This window comes from Mixophyes fleayi, chromosome 4, assembly GCF_038048845.1.
Source record: "Mixophyes fleayi isolate aMixFle1 chromosome 4, aMixFle1.hap1, whole genome shotgun sequence".
Lineage (NCBI taxonomy): Eukaryota > Metazoa > Chordata > Amphibia > Anura > Limnodynastidae > Mixophyes > Mixophyes fleayi.
Window position 1 is genome coordinate 100,379,327 of NC_134405.1, and position 18,149 is coordinate 100,397,475.

Sequence of the window (18,149 nt, forward strand, 5' to 3'; positions counted from 1 at the left end):
CACTTATGACCAGTGTCATATTGTGTGATCAAATTAGTATAAAAAAGTTCTAACTGCTGTATAAACTTTGAAATGCATATTGGACATGAGTAAATAACTTTGCTTATAGTTTTTATTTTTGGAGCTGCAGCCGTTCTTAACTTTTTATTTGTCCTTTAAGGCTTTCCACTTTTAACTATGCTGAAAATAATGTGTACGTATAATTGATAGTGTTAGTGATATAAACAGCAGCAGATGTGTACTGTAACAGGCCTTGGTTTTCAATGGTGTGTCCGGAATGGACCCAGAGGTCCACATCAATGTGTTTGGCTACCCTACAGGTTAGGAGACGCCTGTGGAGCGCAGATGGGCAGAAAGAGGGGAACCGTGCGAAAGTATCAGGTCACAGTCCTACATCCTCCAACTTTAGTACCGCCCATATTTATTATCAAATAAACATTTCCATTTTTCACCTAACACTGTGCTGTGTTTTGTACGGCTTATTTTAATCATAATAGTGGAACTGCCATTATTACATGTAGCACTTGTGTCTAAAAGTAGAAACTGCTTTATCTCTATTCACATTTTTGCTGGATACTGTGATATACTACCCCTGACCTGGGATAGATAGTCCCATTTCCAGCATTTATTTGGTCTGTTTAATATAAAAGTATAGTTTTGACCAATGTTTTATGTTTTTATTATTTATTTATTTATTATGTATTATTGATGAGTACGATTTTAGCTTAGTTGTATTTATTTCTCAAATTTGGGTTCTTTGACATATAGATTCTTGGTCTATAATTATTAGTATCTTGTGCTATGGCTAGCTCTGCTTTTTATTTTTGTTTGCTCCTTTATATAGGGACTTCAAAATCCATTTTAAGATGCAAGTTTAATCCAATAATATATTTTCAATTTTGAGATTACCAGCAGACCATTTAGGTTATAGCTTATAAAGCCCATATGGCCAAAAGGTTAAAGCAACCTTGCACTCCTCTGAGCACCATTTGATCAGCCCCCACCCCTATTGCTTTATACTGTGTGCCCCAGTTCACTATTATAACAGGTGTGTGCTCCATACCCACTATTATACCAGTTGTCTGCCTTTTATAGCATGTAATTATACCACCCTGTGCTCTGCCAACATAATATACCAGGCTCTGCTAGCTCATTATTATTCCAGTCTGTGCCTCTCATCTCATTACTATACCAACCTGTATACTCCTCCCATAATGGCAGCCTGTGCCCTGCCTAGCACACCTGTGTGTACCAGTCTGTGACAAACCACACACTATAATGTCAGTCTATGTATCCATTCTAAGGGCTATGATTATTATAGAAATAACAGATTGCATGCAGAACCACATTTCTACACAAGGAAACCCCACTTATGGTGTTTCTGGCATATTTAAGTGGTGAGCTGCCAATGCTGTGCATGGTTTAGGGAAGCTATCGGCAAGGGGGCATGTCTTGGTGCCAAGGGTGCAATTAGTTTCCATGAACGCTGGAGGTTGTTCAGCCATGTGATACACACATACACACACCCTAAGAAAAATGTTAATGTTGAATTTCGTTATTGTAACAATACTAATTGTTTTCTATATTTAAAGGTCTGCAGCGTTTGTACAAATCCTAATGTGTCCCTTTAACTGTTTTCTATTCTTTTTAGTAAGACATCTGCATAATTGTCTATCCACAATAGAAACTTCCTGTCTGTTCATTTAAATTCCCTGTGACATTCAGAGCAGAGTGCACTAATCCATGCATTTTCCTACTGCCGGTGTGCAGACATCAAGCGAGATATATAGATATTGTTCATGTCATTTATTCAGTACAGTATACCTTCTTTTTTTTTCTGCGGAAAAGTTTCTGTATTTAGAAATGGTGGTGATGCTATTTATTTTGAGTATGTTAGGACATCAAATATAATAGAGCATTTTCATTACCATTATATTGGTTAAACATATTTTAATTTAATGGCTGCTTCTTCAGCCTGTTTTGTTCAGTCTTGAGTGATCTTCTGTACAGTCTACCACACTGTAGTGATTTTACACTGGAAACGTACCTCTTCAAACAGCAGCATGTTGTCATATTTTACTGCTTGTCAAGGACTATGCAGCTAAACTTTTTTTTTTATTTTGCAATAGCTTTTTTTTTTTTTTCTAACGCTATATCTCCACACATTTTAAGTACCCTTCTTTTAACTCGTCTTTTCTATTCATTTTCAAATTGAGTTTATATTGTTTAATATTGTACTTTTATTAGTCACTTCTATTGTTGCCTTCTAGATATAAAAATACATAAAGCTGTATAGCGTAATTCCTTTTAAACAAAGACTTATAGGAAAACCAGACATTACCAATAAATATTATGTTTCAAAAATGCACTGACAAATTTGATTAAGCTCGACACAGCTCGGTAGTCATTAAGGGGGAAAGAGTCACTATGCTCCTGGCTGTATAGTGTCTAAACGCACACACGCGTTCTAAATCCATAAATCTCCAAAATCTTTGGCTATATTACTGTATGTTATAAACACATAATTAGGCGAACATTTGGTTTAAACATTTCCCGTCTTCTGATGGAAGTGTAGCGCAGTTGTCTTACGAGTTTTTCACTGTAACCTATCGAATCACATTGGTGTCAAGGAATTACCAGTTAAATTAAATTCTTCTGCAAACAGTAGTGTGTGTGTGTGTGTGTATATATATGTATGTGTGTGTGTATCTATATCTATATCGGTCGGCCACAATATTACAACCACCTGCCTAATTTTGTGTAGCTCCCCCTCGCGCTGCCGAAACAGCTCTGACCCATCCAGGCCTGGACTCCACAAGACCTCTGAAGGTGTCCTGTGGTAACTGGCACAGACATAAGCAGCAGATCCTTTAAGTCCGTAAGTTGCAAGGTGGGGCCTCCCTTGCTCTGACTTGGTTTTTCCTGCATATCCCACAGCAGATGTTCCACCGGATTGTGATCTGGGGAATTTGGAAGCAACGTCAACACCTTGAACTCTGTCATGTTCCTCAAACCATTCCTGAACAATTTTTGCAGTGTGGCAGGGTACATTATCCTGCTGAAAGAGGTCGCTGCTATCAGGGAATACTGTTGCCTTGAAGGGGTGTACTTGGTCTGAAACAATGTATAGGTAGGTGGTACGTATCAAAGTAACATCCACATGAATACCCAGCAGAACATTGCCCAGAGCATCACACTGAGTCAGCAGCCTTGCCTTCTTCCCATAGTGCATCCTGGTGCCATCTCTTCCCCAGGTAAATGACACATGCTCATCCGACCGTCCAAATGATTTAAAAGAAAACGTGATTCATCACCCCTGACCTCTTTCTTCCATTGTTTCATGGTTCAGTTCTGTCGCTCATGTGTCCCTTGTAGATGCTTTCAGGCAGTGGCCAGGGGTCAGTGTGGACACTCTGATTTGTCAGGTTCTATTGTAAGAAGATAATCAATATTACTCTCCACTTGTCAGTGGTTTTAATGTTGTGGCTGATCGGGGTATATTGTTGATCATGCTGCATGGCTGCTGTGCCCTCCCTTTTAAAGATGTTATACCTACAGCTTTCAAATGTTTTCTTGATTTCCAGCTTCCTTGCACTATCCTGTCGATGTAACTGATTATAATGCTCTATACCAGTGGTTCTCAAACTTTTGCAGTTCGCGGCACCCTTAGTGTCTCCAAATTTTTTCAAGGCACCCCTCCAAAATAATTATTGAGCAGTCCTGTTTTAGAAGTAGTTGTGTCAAAAAATTGTAATAAGTATTTAGGTCAGGACAGAAATACTTATTTAGTTGTATGCAAAAATGCCCCCTCTGCATCCAGACACTCTGCCCTCAGGCACTCTGCCCCCTCTGCATCCAGACACACTGCCCCCTCTGCATCCAGACACACTGGATGCCCTCTCTCACGCTGTGTCCCCCCTCCTCTGCCCTCTCTCACGCTGTGTCCCCCCTCCTCTGCCCTCTCTCACGCTGTGTCCCCCCTCCTCTGCCCTCTCTCACGCTGTGTCCCCCCTCCTCTGCCCTCTCTCACGCTGTGTCCCCCCTCCTCTGCCCTCTCTCACGCTGTGTCCCCCCTCCTCTGCCCTCTCTCACGCTGTGTCCCCCCTCCTCTGCCCTCTCTCACGCTGTGTCCCCCCTCCTCTGCCCTCTCTCACGCTGTGTCCCCCCTCCTCTGCCCTCTCTCACGCTGTGTCCCCCCTCCTCTGCCCTCTCTCACGCTGTGTCCCCCCTCCTCTGCCCTCTCTCACGCTGTGTCCCCCCTCCTCTGCCCTCTCTCACGCTGTGTCCCCCCTCCTCTGCCCTCTCTCACGCTGTGTCCCCCCTCCTCTGCCCTCTCTCACGCTGTGTCCCCCCTCCTCTGCCCTCTCTCACGCTGTGTCCCCCCTCCTCTGCCCTCTCTCACGCTGTGTCCCCCCTCCTCTGCCCTCTCTCACGCTGTGTCCCCCCTCCTCTGCCCTCTCTCACGCTGTGTCCCCCCTCCTCTGCCCTCTCTCACGCTGTGTCCCCCCTCCTCTGCCCTCTCTCACGCTGTGTCCCCCCTCCTCTGCCCTCTCTCACGCTGTGTCCCCCCTCCTCTGCCCTCTCTCACGCTGTGTCCCCCCTCCTCTGCCCTCTCTCACGCTGTGTCCCCCCTCCTCTGCCCTCTCTCACGCTGTGTCCCCCCTCCTCTGCCCTCTCTCACGCTGTGTCCCCCCTCCTCTGCCCTCTCTCACGCTGTGTCCCCCCTCCTCTGCCCTCTCTCACGCTGTGTCCCCCCTCCTCTGCCCTCTGTCCCCATCCTCTGCCCCTCTCCTCTGCCCTCTCTCACGCTGTGTCCCCCCTCCTCTGCCCTCTGTCCCCATCCTCTGCCCCTCTCCTCTGCCCTCTGTCCCCATCCTCTGCCCCTCTCCTCTGCCCTCTGTCCCCATCCTCTGCCCCTCTCCTCTGCCCTCTGTCCCCATCCTCTGCCCCTCTCCTCTGCTCTCTGTCCCCTTCCTCTGCTCTCCTCCTCTGCCCCGCTGTCACCACCCTCTGCCCTCCTCCTCTGCCCCGCTGTCACCACCCTCTGCCCTCCTCCTCTGCCCCGCTGTCACCACCCTCTGCCCTCCTCCTCTGCCCCGCTGTCACCACCCTCTGCCCTCCTCCTCTGCCCCGCTGTCACCACCCTCTGCCCTCCTCCTCTGCGCCGCTGTCACCACCCTCTGCCCTCCTCCTCTGCGCCGCTGTCACCACCCTCTGCTCTCCTCCTCTGCGCCGCTGTCACCACCCTCTGCTCTCCTCCTCTGTCCCGCTGCCACGATCCCTCTCACTCTGCCAGGCGCCAGCCATAAAAAAAAACAAAACGCATAAACTTACCAATCCGTCGGGCGCCGGGACCCAGCAACCTCCTCTCTCCTGCAGCTTGTCACTGACGTCGGTATTCAGTGACAGCTGCAGGAGAGAGGAGGCTGCTGGGTCCCGGCGCCCAGCGGATTGGTAAGTTTCTGTGTTTTGTTTTGTTTTTTTATGTCTGGCCCGCGGCACCTCAGTGACAGCGCCGCGGCACCCCTGGGAGCCGCGGCGCACAGTTTGGGAACCGCCGCTCTATACTATAATAGCACATTTTAATATGCTGTACTATTAAAAGTTTGAGTGCATTGCAGAACTATCAAACTGTGTTAGACGGCCCAGATGTGGTCCTCCCAATTTTATTTTGTGCCACTCACCATCCATGACAGCCTCCATAGATTGTATTATCTAAAGTAGTAATGGGCAACGGGCGCTCCCTCAAGCCTTCAATAGCATCCCTCCACTGCTTCCAGCTATATGGGCTGTCAGTCCTCTTCTCTGCTTTATGCCCTAAGGTTAACCCATGGCCCCGCCTCTTACTGAAAGTTGATCCTATTATTTGCCCAGCCAACTTCCACGTCACATCGGCAATTTTACATCTTTGCAAAATCATGGTCATTTTTAATTGGCTGAATTTAATTTTAACGTTAAACAAGGCCCTGTATTATATTTGAATATGTACCCTAACGCCTAAATTATGTATAATCACGTTTATTTGAATTATGCTGATATTACAGTTTGAGTGTAGGAGTTATGTGATACTTGCATCTTATATAATGTATGCTAAAATGTAAGATCCATTACCCTTTTGTTAATGACTGAATTGTCTTTGTAATGGACACATTTGTTTAATATTTCAACTACAGATAGATTGATAATGTAACATGGGTATATCTAACCTTTTTGTTTATTTTACATAATTATAAGCAAAATCGATTCATTTGCAGAACTAGATAATCTGTGCTTACTTAAATAAAAAGTAAAGTGTTTTTAGCTTTTTTGACACACCGCCAACGATCAAATCTGATGGACATGACGAGCTCACTTGCATTTGATCAGATTTAATTTAAAAATGTCACTTTCATTTATTCTCCTTACTGTGGTGAAGGTTATATGGGAAGAAAATTATTTCCCCCACCTCCCCCCTTTTTTTTCTCGTAAAATTTTAATCAAATAAAAGGCTAGTATGTTTTTTATGAAGGGTGTGTTATCACAAAATGACTTTAAGGCAACAAGTGTCCTTTCAGCAATCTAGTGTGATGTCTGTCTGGTCTTCTAACCCTGGCTGTAGCACAGGAGTTCCAAGTGGAGAACCTAGCCTGCTAATCCAGCATGTCAGGGATGTCTGGTTTGTAGTAATTGGGTTATTACCAGTGGCTGCAGAATTGAGAAGAGCCAGAAACTGATGACAAGAGTAAGGAGACTTCTCATATTCAAAATCCATAATCAAGCTTTGTTTTTATCTGTGATAAGTGTCACTCTTTAATATCAGTAGGTAATGTAACTTCTCTATTTCACAGGCCTCCTTTCACCATACGGATAACATAAGAGGCATGAGGCACCATGGCCTGGTGGAGAGGGCTTCCCGTAACCGCCTGCACTCCCCTCATCACAGACCTGTAGAGAAGCATGGACGTCAAATATCCTTTTAAAGTTGAAGAAAGCTGTAGTGCTGGTGTTTTCAATGGTTTTATACTTTCACCTCTCCTTAGGGTTTGTTGCACTTCATATAAACAATGAGATCTTATTGTAATGAGCTGGCATCTAGACAACGCTTACTGCAACAAGCACTTATCCCATTAGGACATGACTTGGAGCATTTTATGTTTTGTTACAAATAGTTATAACAGTGCTGTGCCATTTTAGTTTCACATATAGTTTCCCAAACTGCTTACCCTTTTTTACTTATTTTTTTGTAAAACTTGGATAATGTGCTTTTTTTTTTTTTTTTTTTTAAAACTTCTTTTGCTTGATTTTTGCTGCATTAAGAATTAATGAGGGCTGTATTTATTATACTGCTGGATTTGTTTAGCGCTAGTCATGCTGCATTATAGGTTGCTTTGCTTTCCACGTTCATTGGTGCAACTTTTTTCCATTGAACTCTAAGAATACGAGACTATGTTTCTTCATATTTTTTAAATATATTTATGGCTTGTACTGACAAGTTTGGAGCAGGGTAGTAACGATTAACCTATGACTTCAGACCGCAGTTTATTTTGCTACCCTAGCTCTCTATTTTGATAGTGTTATCACATGTCCTTTGGTCCTCTTCACTGTAATGGTTTAGTGTTGTATCCAGAAATGCTGAAATATCATTGTTACATGCACATAAATGAATTTTTACTGAATTGTAAGTGCATAATATGATTTTGTTGTTTCTACAGCTGACTGACAATTATATTGCTTATCTCCCAAAGCTAGTGTTCAGCTCTGTGCACATAAGCTTCTCTTAATCCATCCTTGTTTTGACTGGTAAATAGAGGGAAAATTGATTCAAGGATTTTTGATACAAAATGTTTAAAGCAACACAGATGTTAAAAATTAGAAGATGGCTGGACCCGTGAGAGAGAGGCAAGGGAGAAGTCAGGGGAGGGATAGTAAGGTTGGGTGTCGTTGGCATAGAAGTGGTGCTGGAGGCCAAAAGAGCTGATAAGTTTGCCAAGGGATGTACTGAGAAGGGCAGAGGGCTGAGAATGGACCCTTGGGGGAACTGGAAGGGAGGAGAGAGAGGAGGAGTGGTTGAATAGGTAGGAGGCAAACTAGGAGAGGATGCTATCACAAAGGCCCATGTACCTTTTATAGAAGGTAAGCTTGTAAAATGTGATGGATGCTCATTTTGTATAAAAACTGAATTTCAAATATTGATGGCATAGGGTGATAAACAGTTGAGTATATTTTCATTTATTGTTTGTAGTAGTGTGAGGGGAATTTAATTGTATTACGGTTTGGCCATACTGTAGGGGAGTCCCATTGTTAGTTTTGCAATGTTTTAGAAGTTAAACAAAAGTGCTACATGCAGCCAGATGAGTAGCCTTGACCTGTGCTCAGTACTTCACCATAAAGGAGAACAGTTTGGAGTGTGTGCACATGCGGAATATTTACCCAATGGATTGCCTTCCATTTCTGCTGTGATAGCCAGAGTTTGCTGAGATAATTGATCACTATTGGGGATACAGGTTTCTTGTCAAACCACACTAGAGAGCCTGAAATGAATGATTACTTTTGTATGTTTGCTGCTTCCAGACTGTGGCTATGGCTGCAGAAAGAGAACACACAACGGCTGGACTAAACGTTGCCCATGTGCACAAACCCTTACAGAACATTTGCAGTAAAAAAACCAAAATGTACTTTATGCAAGTGTTTTTAGTTAACATAGCGCTGAGCTGTAGACAGGTGAGTATGGTATGCTGCATGATTCATCTTATTTTCTGGGATTTATTGTAGACGTCTTTAAATTATTATGAGATTTCTTAATTTTTTATTGGCTGTATCGTAGTTTTTAACACCATGTTTTAACTGGTATCCTCTCTTTTTCTCCTAATATGTTTGTGTGTGTGTGTGTTGGAACATGCATTTCTCAAATGAGGCATACTGTTTGCTTGGTAAAAATGACTACCTTGCATTGCTCATTCATACCTGTTTAGTGGAGGGCTGCAGTGGCTTGATACCGAGCAGCAATAAAATTAGAGGTAAGGCTGTGAAATAAATTTGTCAGACAGAATGGCGCATGGAAGGATCAGTCCCTTCTGATGTGGCTTCTGCAGAGCTGGTAAAACATAAATGCACAGGGAGTTGATGGAACTGCGGAGTTCTTTTTTAGAAGAAATGTGTCCTTGAAAACACGTAGCAATCATTATGTTTATGGGGAGAAAAAAATATTAACACTAGTTTAATGTCCAAACCAAACTATTTAATATAGATTATATTTATCTTCAACATTACGTCTACTTAACCTTGTAACTGCTTGCCCCATGGAGTACACAATCCGATACACTGCTACATACACTATTAATTAGTACGTGGCTGCTCAGGTTCTTGATCAATGTATTTTAAGTTATTTATTTTAGATTAAAAATAAATAAATAAAAAATGTCATTACTATAACCGGAATGGGATTGTCCACCACCCCCTCCCCCCTTCACCCCCATGAAGAATAAAGGGCCTTTATCCATCACTTGTGTGATCTGCTTATCGCTGAGTTGGCATTCCCCACTTCTCATTCTTTCAATTAACTGGTGGTGGTCAGCAAAGAATGTGGATGTTTATTGTATGTAGTTCTTAAGCAGCAGTATAAATTAATACTATTTTTTTATTTTTTTTTAAACCGGGTATCTTTTTATTTTTTGTTAAGCTTGTGTTACGCAAACACAGACCTACATACACCACAAGCAAAATATAATCTAATTTAACTAACCTGTAAGGTATTCAAATTCCCAGTAGGACGTAGAATGTCATGGCACAGTGCAGATAAATAAACAGTGGTAAGCTGGCAGCAAAATAAATTGATACTTTTTAGAGAAAATATACAAATGCAATCATATTCACCCCCTTTTTTAAAAAAAATAAATAAAATATGCTTTCTGTTGCAGTGTGTAACAAACAAAAGCCTTTGGCTAACTGTTGTTTTTTCTAAGGTTGATTTTCAGGCTGTACATAATAGACATAACACATATTGTATACTTTCAGGCTTGGATTTACTTCCCCCCCCCCCCCCCCCACAATCCACTATTTCTGTCAATCACTGTCCATTGGCACAGTCCCCATGAACATTGCACTTGTTTAAATTGAATAAATTTGAATAATGCACCTCTATTATGGGTATCGGTTTATAATTTGTAATTAAATGATATGCAAAGGAAGTAGAGTGCAGTCATGGCGTTGCTGCCACCACCAGGACTAGATCTATGTGACCTTTCCACAAATCCGAGCTTGTCTGCTTCTGCTTTTCTCTAGCTAAAGTTTGGAAAGCAAAAGTTCTTGCCAACAGTATCTCAACCAGCAAATGGCATTTGTCGCCTTCTATTCAGTGTTATATGCAGTGCGAGGATATAAGAGCATTATGTGGAGGAATAGGTGTATACAGAAAAGATTATTAATAGAACATTATTTCTATATTAGCAGTTCTGTGAGAAATGCATAGTATTCACTCTCAGAAAATACTTTACAGGGTTTGCACAGGAAACGTAATAGGATGACTAGTATCATGGCTAGCAGGAAATGGTATGTGAACTGTGTGCAGGATGCATCATTATCCTACAGTGTTAACCCATAGACCAACACAAGTCTTATAAATTTCCACTTTGACCACTGGATAGAACTATATAAGTGGCGGTATGAAAAATGTAAGTGGAGATTTGCCTGCTCTCCCAGGAGACCTACCCGGAATTCAGGAGTCTCCTGGACATTCCGGGAGAGTTGGTAAGTATGATGTAAATTTGTTTAGTTTAGTTCATTTATGCCTGGGATATATAGCATAAAGCTGCACCACCACTTATAGGAAAAACCTTACAAGAGCCCCGGTTACCAGAGCCCTGTTTTTTTCAGGCGCTCCTTCTTTTCTCTTAGTCGTGGTTGAAAAATATATTGGTGTGTGTATACATACACACATACATACACACATACATACACATACATACATACACATACATACATACATACACATACATACATACATACATACATACATATTGAAACACAAGTGACCAACAAATAGCCTGAATACACAGCAGGGGATCGTTACCTTTTATCGTCTCGATAAAAATATCTGCATAAATAATGCAAACGGCAAGTAATTTGGGAAATCACAGATTGATATGAATTTTGTTAAATTGAAGATTCAAGAATATATTGCATCATAATCCATAGTAAGCAGTCAGGAGGTGCCAGCCAGCCCACAGCAAAGTGTTGCTGTAGCAGCTGCCCCAGCTACCCCAGAAGTAAGCGGTTCTAGGCGCCACAAAGGACCCTTGTGGTGGCAGCGAGATTCTCCGACAGCTATTGCGCAGTTGGCAAGTGTCTGGTGGCAAGGTAACACCAGTAGGAGTGGTCAGTAAAAGTCTGATACTGATGGTGAGAAAGAAACACAAATAAACTATGCAGGAAGAACATCCCTTGATCTTTCTTCCCCCATGTAAGTAAGCCCACGCGGGAACTATATATATATATAGATATATATATATAGATATAAAAAAAAACTAAAAAAAACCCCCAGCAATATGTGTGTGTCTGTGTGTATATATGTACACACACACACACACACACACACACTGTTTTATTTCTTCCTTCCCTACAAAGCATTGAAAAGAGTACGTTTAACAGGGCTGTTTGTTTTCTACATGTGAAGCATTGTGTGCATAGAGTTTTTAAACAATTGTCAGAGGCTGTAGGCTGTGAAGTGTGTGTCAGCAGCCTTTGGAATGCTGCATGTCGAGTAGGTACAACTATAGTCTTAAGGGAAAGGTACTGGAGAACATGCTCTAGGGAACATAGTCTATTGTTTTATCTACCGGTGTATATATAATATTGTCACTTATACATGAAGTTTACATTCACATGCTCTATATCCATATGCAGCATTAAGACTTGAATGCTAAAGTCAGTCCAGAAAGTGGCATCAGAGAATGTTGTGTTTGTACCCTACCAGAAGAAATGATTTCATCTGAGCTGGAAATGGCAGCCCAGTTGTGTATAGCCTTGCAGATCACTCCTTCTTGAAATGTTCTTAGAGACAAAACACAATCTGCAGCCTGTGTTGACATAGCAATGAGTGGGAGTGTTTTTTTGTGAAAGATGAAATATGGATTGCCAAAGACACTCCTTGTTTGTACAACTAGATTCTAATCCCTGCATCATAGCTGGAGACCTAAGTGGGAATGCACTCAGACTTTAGTAAACTCTTCCTTCCTGTCTGTTTTACAATGTGTGTGTTGGTTCTTCACAAGTAACCCCTTCCTTGCTGGAAGGAGATACTTTGTAATGCAATAGCTGGCCATAAATATGGAAGTATATTTTTAATTCATGGAGCTAGATTGGTGTCTTGATGTGGCTTTCTTTGGCTAGTTGTGCCACTTGATCACATACATATTTAAAAAATGTAAATTTTGTATTTCTACATAAGTCTTTCACTTTTTTTAGCAAGTGTGTTCAATAATGGTGTTTTCCGAACCACATAAAATGCAGGCCTGCACTGCTCTTTATTTGTGCAAATGTCCATCAATGGCATTTCCAGATGCATGACCACTTCCTACTCTAAATAGGGGAGGTCCCACTTAAAATACTGCTCAGATTAGCTTCATTTATACCATAAAATAACCATAAGAGTGAGGGGCATTTATTGCATGTATCAATTTTCAATGGTTCAAGTTTGATTTATTACATTGGTTGTAGTGTTCCAAAAAAGGTGGTATTCAACAGAACTGAAATGGAACGAGCAAAATCTGTCTTTAAAAGTATAGGGATGAGGTTGGGTTTCCAGCACCTCTGCTTAGCCAAAGCAGCCAAGTATTTTGCAGACAGGAAATCTAATTTAAATAACCATGTACCATAAAAAGTAGGGCACTCTTTTATGTCTAATTCATATTTAACAAGGAAAATGTCTGATCAACCCATATCCTCCCATCAGGCCCAGCCACCTTCTCCCACTGATCCATGTGCTTGCGCATTTGTAAATGACCCTTGTCATGGGTAAAGACACATCAAAATGAGATATGGGGAAAAAAAGACCACTTGCGTCATGAAGTACCCAAAATCTTGAGAGAAATGCTGTGTGTGTACTATATTATGCATAGTCCAAAATAGAATTACAATTTTTCGAAAGGGGTTTTGTCAGAGAAATCATTGTCCTGTGGAAATACCACAAAAATAGTGAGTCTAAAAGAAAAAAAATTAGTGCTGTCTTGAGTTGCAAATTTGATGCTACAAAATAACTGAAATATGTGTGTTAAATATACTTCAAACAAATTCTGTGCTTAACATTTAAAATGAAACATTTGTGCTGGTTTTTACTGCTGGGCATTTATACTGAAAGCATGTTTTGCAAGTTTACAGATTGATGTTAAATTCACAAGTTTTGTTTTTAGGAAAAAAAAAAAATGACTATCTGACAAAATAACATTTCTGAAAAATGAATTCAGTCTTGGCTTCTGTCTTGTACTAGGTAGCTATTACTCCTGGTCAGGTTTCTTTTTAAACAAGTCTACAAATATAAAAATATTCCTCTAACCAAACTAAGCTTTTTAATGGAAAGTAGTGGTATTAGATAGTAGATGATTGTTCTAACACGAAATATTTTCTTGCTGGTGACGTAGCCACTTTTCCATCTGGTCAGGGTGTTTCTGTGGTCTGCAGGCAGTCTACCCTGATGGTCTTCTGCAAGAAATCCAGGCTCAACCATAGCCCTGACGTCTGGGAGCGATAAATGTGCTGCACACGGTCTTTCCCACTTCCCTGGCTCGAATGTTACAAAGTTATAGTGGTTTTAATTAGCCCACATGGCACTAGATGTCCAGAAATGAGGGAAACTCGGCTTGTAGATATTGCTTACATTTGTTAAGGTTGACAGTGCTGCAGCTATTACCGAAGAGGATACTTCCTGTGCTGCTGTTTGTTATGTGTATTTATGAGTTCATTTTAAGTGACATGTTTATTATTCTGCTTAAATGGTGGAAATCATTCTGGACTTTCCATTTGTACGTCTTAAATTACTACAATTCTATCTTTTGTTCAGCTCTGCTGCTTAACACAGATTTAGTTACAGGGAGTAATTCAAGATTAGCTCCCAATGAATTATGCACTGGATTCCTGTTCCAGGCTCATTGCTCTGAGAGTCTTTGTTGTGCTGCAGGAGAAGCCTGGTCTGTGTCTGAGGCCTGGTTCAGGATGCCAACCAAACCATAGAAAGTCGTGCTCATTACTATGTCTTGTCATGTGTTCTGCTGCCCATCTGCTTTCCTTTACTATGAATCACTGTGACAGCTCTCCATATGGACCTGTTTATCTCTCCCCCCCACCTGATAATAGCTGGAGAAGGTAAGCATAATAAGTCTTCAATTATTGTATTTGCTGTTCTTCAGAAACACTGTTCAATAAGCAGCACTTGTCTGTAACAAAAGTAGTCTGGAAACTCTCTTACTGAAGCTTGGCTAACTTGTGGCACTGTAGCATTTCTTGGACTGCAAATCCCAGTAGATGTACCTGCTGCAATGTGTAGTTCTACAAGCTGGTGAACCACATCATGCCTTACTCTTCCTTAGATTTTATAGAGAGTGATAAGTGTTGAAATAAATTTATTGAGTTTCTGTTGACTGCATTGCTGAGTATTGTGCATTAAACCAGTGATTAACTGAAAGACAGACCTCCTACATTAATGCAGATACTACGTCAGCACCTGAAATAGGATGCCCGTATTGCTTACATTTTGGCAATTGAGCTTGCATCAAGAAAGCAGTGTGAAATTTGCCAATGCTTAGATTTTAGGACATCTGTTTGGGCAACAGCTTGTTATGCATTCGTTCAGTTGTCCAATCTAACTTCAGCACCTGTGGAATCTTTTTACCACTTGGCTGCATATAGTACTGACCATTATCATTGTTTGCCCCATTCGCATCAACAAACGCATATAGTGGCACAGTAGAGTAATTATGAGACTACGCTATTAAGAACAGACATACTGTAGTTTCAGGTGGCATTAATCACTTCTACCACTCTAAATAACCCCATTCCTTCCCACAGGCTTTCTGATTTATCGCTCCTTATTTTACTATATGTGATGAATGATATTGTTTTTGTTTCATTCTTGTTACCTCCAGTGTCTCTGTCCAGTTTCTTTGCACTAACCGCTGCCCTTTTTTAATTTCTTGACTTACTAATTTTGAAAGTTGAATTGCATTTTCCTGTTGGTGATTATAAGGCATGTTATAGCTGGGACATCTTTAAATGTATACACTGTGGACTTAATTGTGTTGTCTGTTGTATCCAGATGTTTAATATGTTGCATTTGAAGTGTTGATCTAGACATCTGTGTAGACTTTAGGTCCAGCATTCATTGACTTTGGCCGAAGTTCTAATATTATTCATAGTAAATCATAACTGTTCAGTACACTTGGAAAGGCAGACTCTATGCACTGATGTATACCAGAGAGGGGATTATGGTTTGTATTTTGGCAGCTTGGAAAAAGGAAAAGCATGGGGTCAGTGGGTGCAGTTCCTGAAGGTTTCATGCTGCTTGAGATGATCACAGAAAGGCCAGTGTTTAGTGATCTATTATCCTAGACGTCTTGTGTTTGTCTGATCAGTGCATAATGCAGCTTCAACAGAGGTGGCTAGAAGTAACATTTATTCTATTGCTTTCTGTTGTCTGTGGTTTTCCCAGAGTCCTCCTTGTTTCTTTAGGTGTGTGTATAGATTTCTTTCCTACTTGTTTGCTCCTCTTACATATCCTATTCTGTAGGAGTGTATGGAAGTTTCTATAGCACTGCTGCTCCTAGGAGGTATCCAATATGTGTATTGACCCCCTGTTATTTTGGTCCTGTACATCATCCATGCCGATTTCTAAGTGTACAGTTGATGGTAGCTGTATAATTGTCAATAGTCCCTGATAGTGTTAGGTTTGGTGACCCGCTTCCACCTCCATGGCTATCAAATTTATGTTCCAGTGTTTTTGGGCTTCATTTATTTATTTTCTTTGAAGACATAAAAGGAATATTTAGAACAGAATTATATTGTCTTGATGCCAAGGTGTAATGTACGATGTCCTTTTATAGAGCGCTGCACAAAGATTACGTTTCTCCACAGCAAAGTGTCCCTGGTAATTGTTTTCCATGTTGGCAAGCATGGCATGTAATTATACTATGCTTGTATACTGCTTTACACATCAGGAAGGGCATACCATTTGTATGTAAAGCTAGATATTCAGCAGGAGGTGATCTATATTCTCTGACCTGGCTCTGTTTGGTAAAAGAAAGTGTCCCTGGCAAGTAAATGATCTCAATAAAATAATTTCCAGTGAGAGAGGTCAAAAGTGCAGCTGGTCTCTGTGTCCCACGCTCTGGATCCCTGGTGTCACTTGTTCCCATTGGCAACCGCTTCATTGCCAATGTACTTTCAGAAAGGGAAAGAAAAAAAGCCCCAAAACACAGAAAATCCTGCTTTCATAACATAGCGGAGCCTAAAGCAGCAACTTCTTCAAAGGACAGCATTACTTGTCTGATTATACAGACTTCTGCCAACTTTCTTGTGCAATTGACAACTTTTTTTTTTTTTCCTTGTTGCACAAATTATGATGGTGACTACCAGCTGTGTTTGATGAAGCTTTTCCTCCCAAGCAATCTCTTGGGATAACTAGTTTAGGGAACGTATTGATTGGGCAGTGTATTAACATATGATGAAATTGCCCAGGTTTTATCTTTTATAGACTATTAACAACATGTTTCCATCCAAGTGCTAACCTTCAGTAAATCTTACTGGCCTGTGACAGAATGCAATGTTCTATTAAAATTGTTGGCTCAGCTTCCATGAATCTTAAATTTATTCTGCTTCTTTCTTGTTATTAATTGTACAGTGCTTTCTGAAGGTAATGATCACTTTAATGGAGCTTTAATCACTATTTTGCCTAGAACCTCCTTTCTTTTAATTATTAATTATAGGTTTTCATTTTTCCGCTAATGCTAATTTGAATGTGAAACTTGCTTAACTCACTTCTATCTTTTAAGCACTGGAGAAGCTTGCAATGCAAGGCATTGGGAGACACCGCAACAAGTCTTCTTGTCCCAAATCTTTCTTTAAAATGAAATGCCAGAATTCACCATTAACCATGGTTCCAATCTGATTTTTCCAGTTAATTCTTATTTTAATTCCACTTTCCATTAACTATTCTTTTTAGTGCTGTTTCTTTCACCAGAGCACTAACATGAGATCATAATGTGCACTATATTTTTTTTACCGGGATTTTAACTGATATCAAACATTGTTCCCTTCTCACCCCTTCCCGACTTCTGTCTCTGAAGGCAGCAGGCTCCCTGGAGTGAAGAGAAACGGCCAGGATTTAGACTATTGTCTGCTCTTAACAGGTGAACCATTTTTTCTTTTTAGCTTCGGTCACAGATCACTTTATTACAGAGCCAGGTCCAAGCATTCTTTTTAATTCTTCCTTGTTTTGTTCTTTTACTCTGAGTTATCTGCAGAACATGGTGCTTTGTTAATTGGGGCAAAAGGCTGCAGTACCTGTTAGTTGTAAAAGTTTTACCATACACTGGCAAGTAGCAGTTTACTCCTTGTATATCTAAACAATTCCAATATTTGTTGCGTGGGTATGAAGTTCGGGGACCAACAATTTTGAAAAGCGCAGTGCAAGACCACATCTACTCCCCCCCCCCCCCCCCCCCCTTTACTCCCCACCCCTAAAAAGTAGTATTTTAGAATGATGCGAAAAATAGACCCTTTAGAAAACACTAATTTCACTCTCACCTAAAAATAAAATAAAACCCTTGAGGTTTTTTTTAATTTCAGTTGGGAAGGAATTCTTAATCTAGCCATCGGTGCTGATTTTGTCAGCCAATTCTGTTGATTTCCCAGTGTTGCTAGTCCTTTTCAGCCAAATTGAAATTGACACTGTTTGGCCGCTTAAAGAACATCTCTATCACTCAAAATAAGTTTAGATTTGATTGTATAGGACACTAGCGGCCTACAGTAAATACCTGATTACCATGTGTTTTTTTTTTACTTTAGTTTACTAATTACAATGGCAGATGGTACATTTTAGTGGCCTCGCACATGACTTATACTTTCCCAAGGAGTATGCACAGTAGAATATCGGGGATAACAACTCCAACATCAGGCAATGCAAT

General features: G+C 40.9%; 1 protein-coding gene across 3 annotated transcripts in view; it reads left to right on the forward strand.

Annotated features, from left to right (window-relative positions):
- Positions 1 to 18,149, forward strand: part of CRTC3 (CREB regulated transcription coactivator 3) — a 74,743-nt gene that overhangs the window by 27,226 nt on the left and 29,368 nt on the right. For 2 of the 3 annotated variants that reach the window (XM_075207886.1, XM_075207887.1), the window contains exons 3-5: positions 6,828 to 6,947; positions 14,273 to 14,334; positions 17,310 to 17,372. In XM_075207886.1, the coding sequence (XP_075063987.1) occupies positions 6,828 to 6,947; positions 14,273 to 14,334; positions 17,310 to 17,372 (245 nt within the window). The remainder of the gene's footprint in view (positions 1 to 6,827; positions 6,948 to 14,272; positions 14,335 to 17,309; positions 17,373 to 18,149) is intronic. The other variant, XM_075207888.1, reaches the window with a different exon arrangement.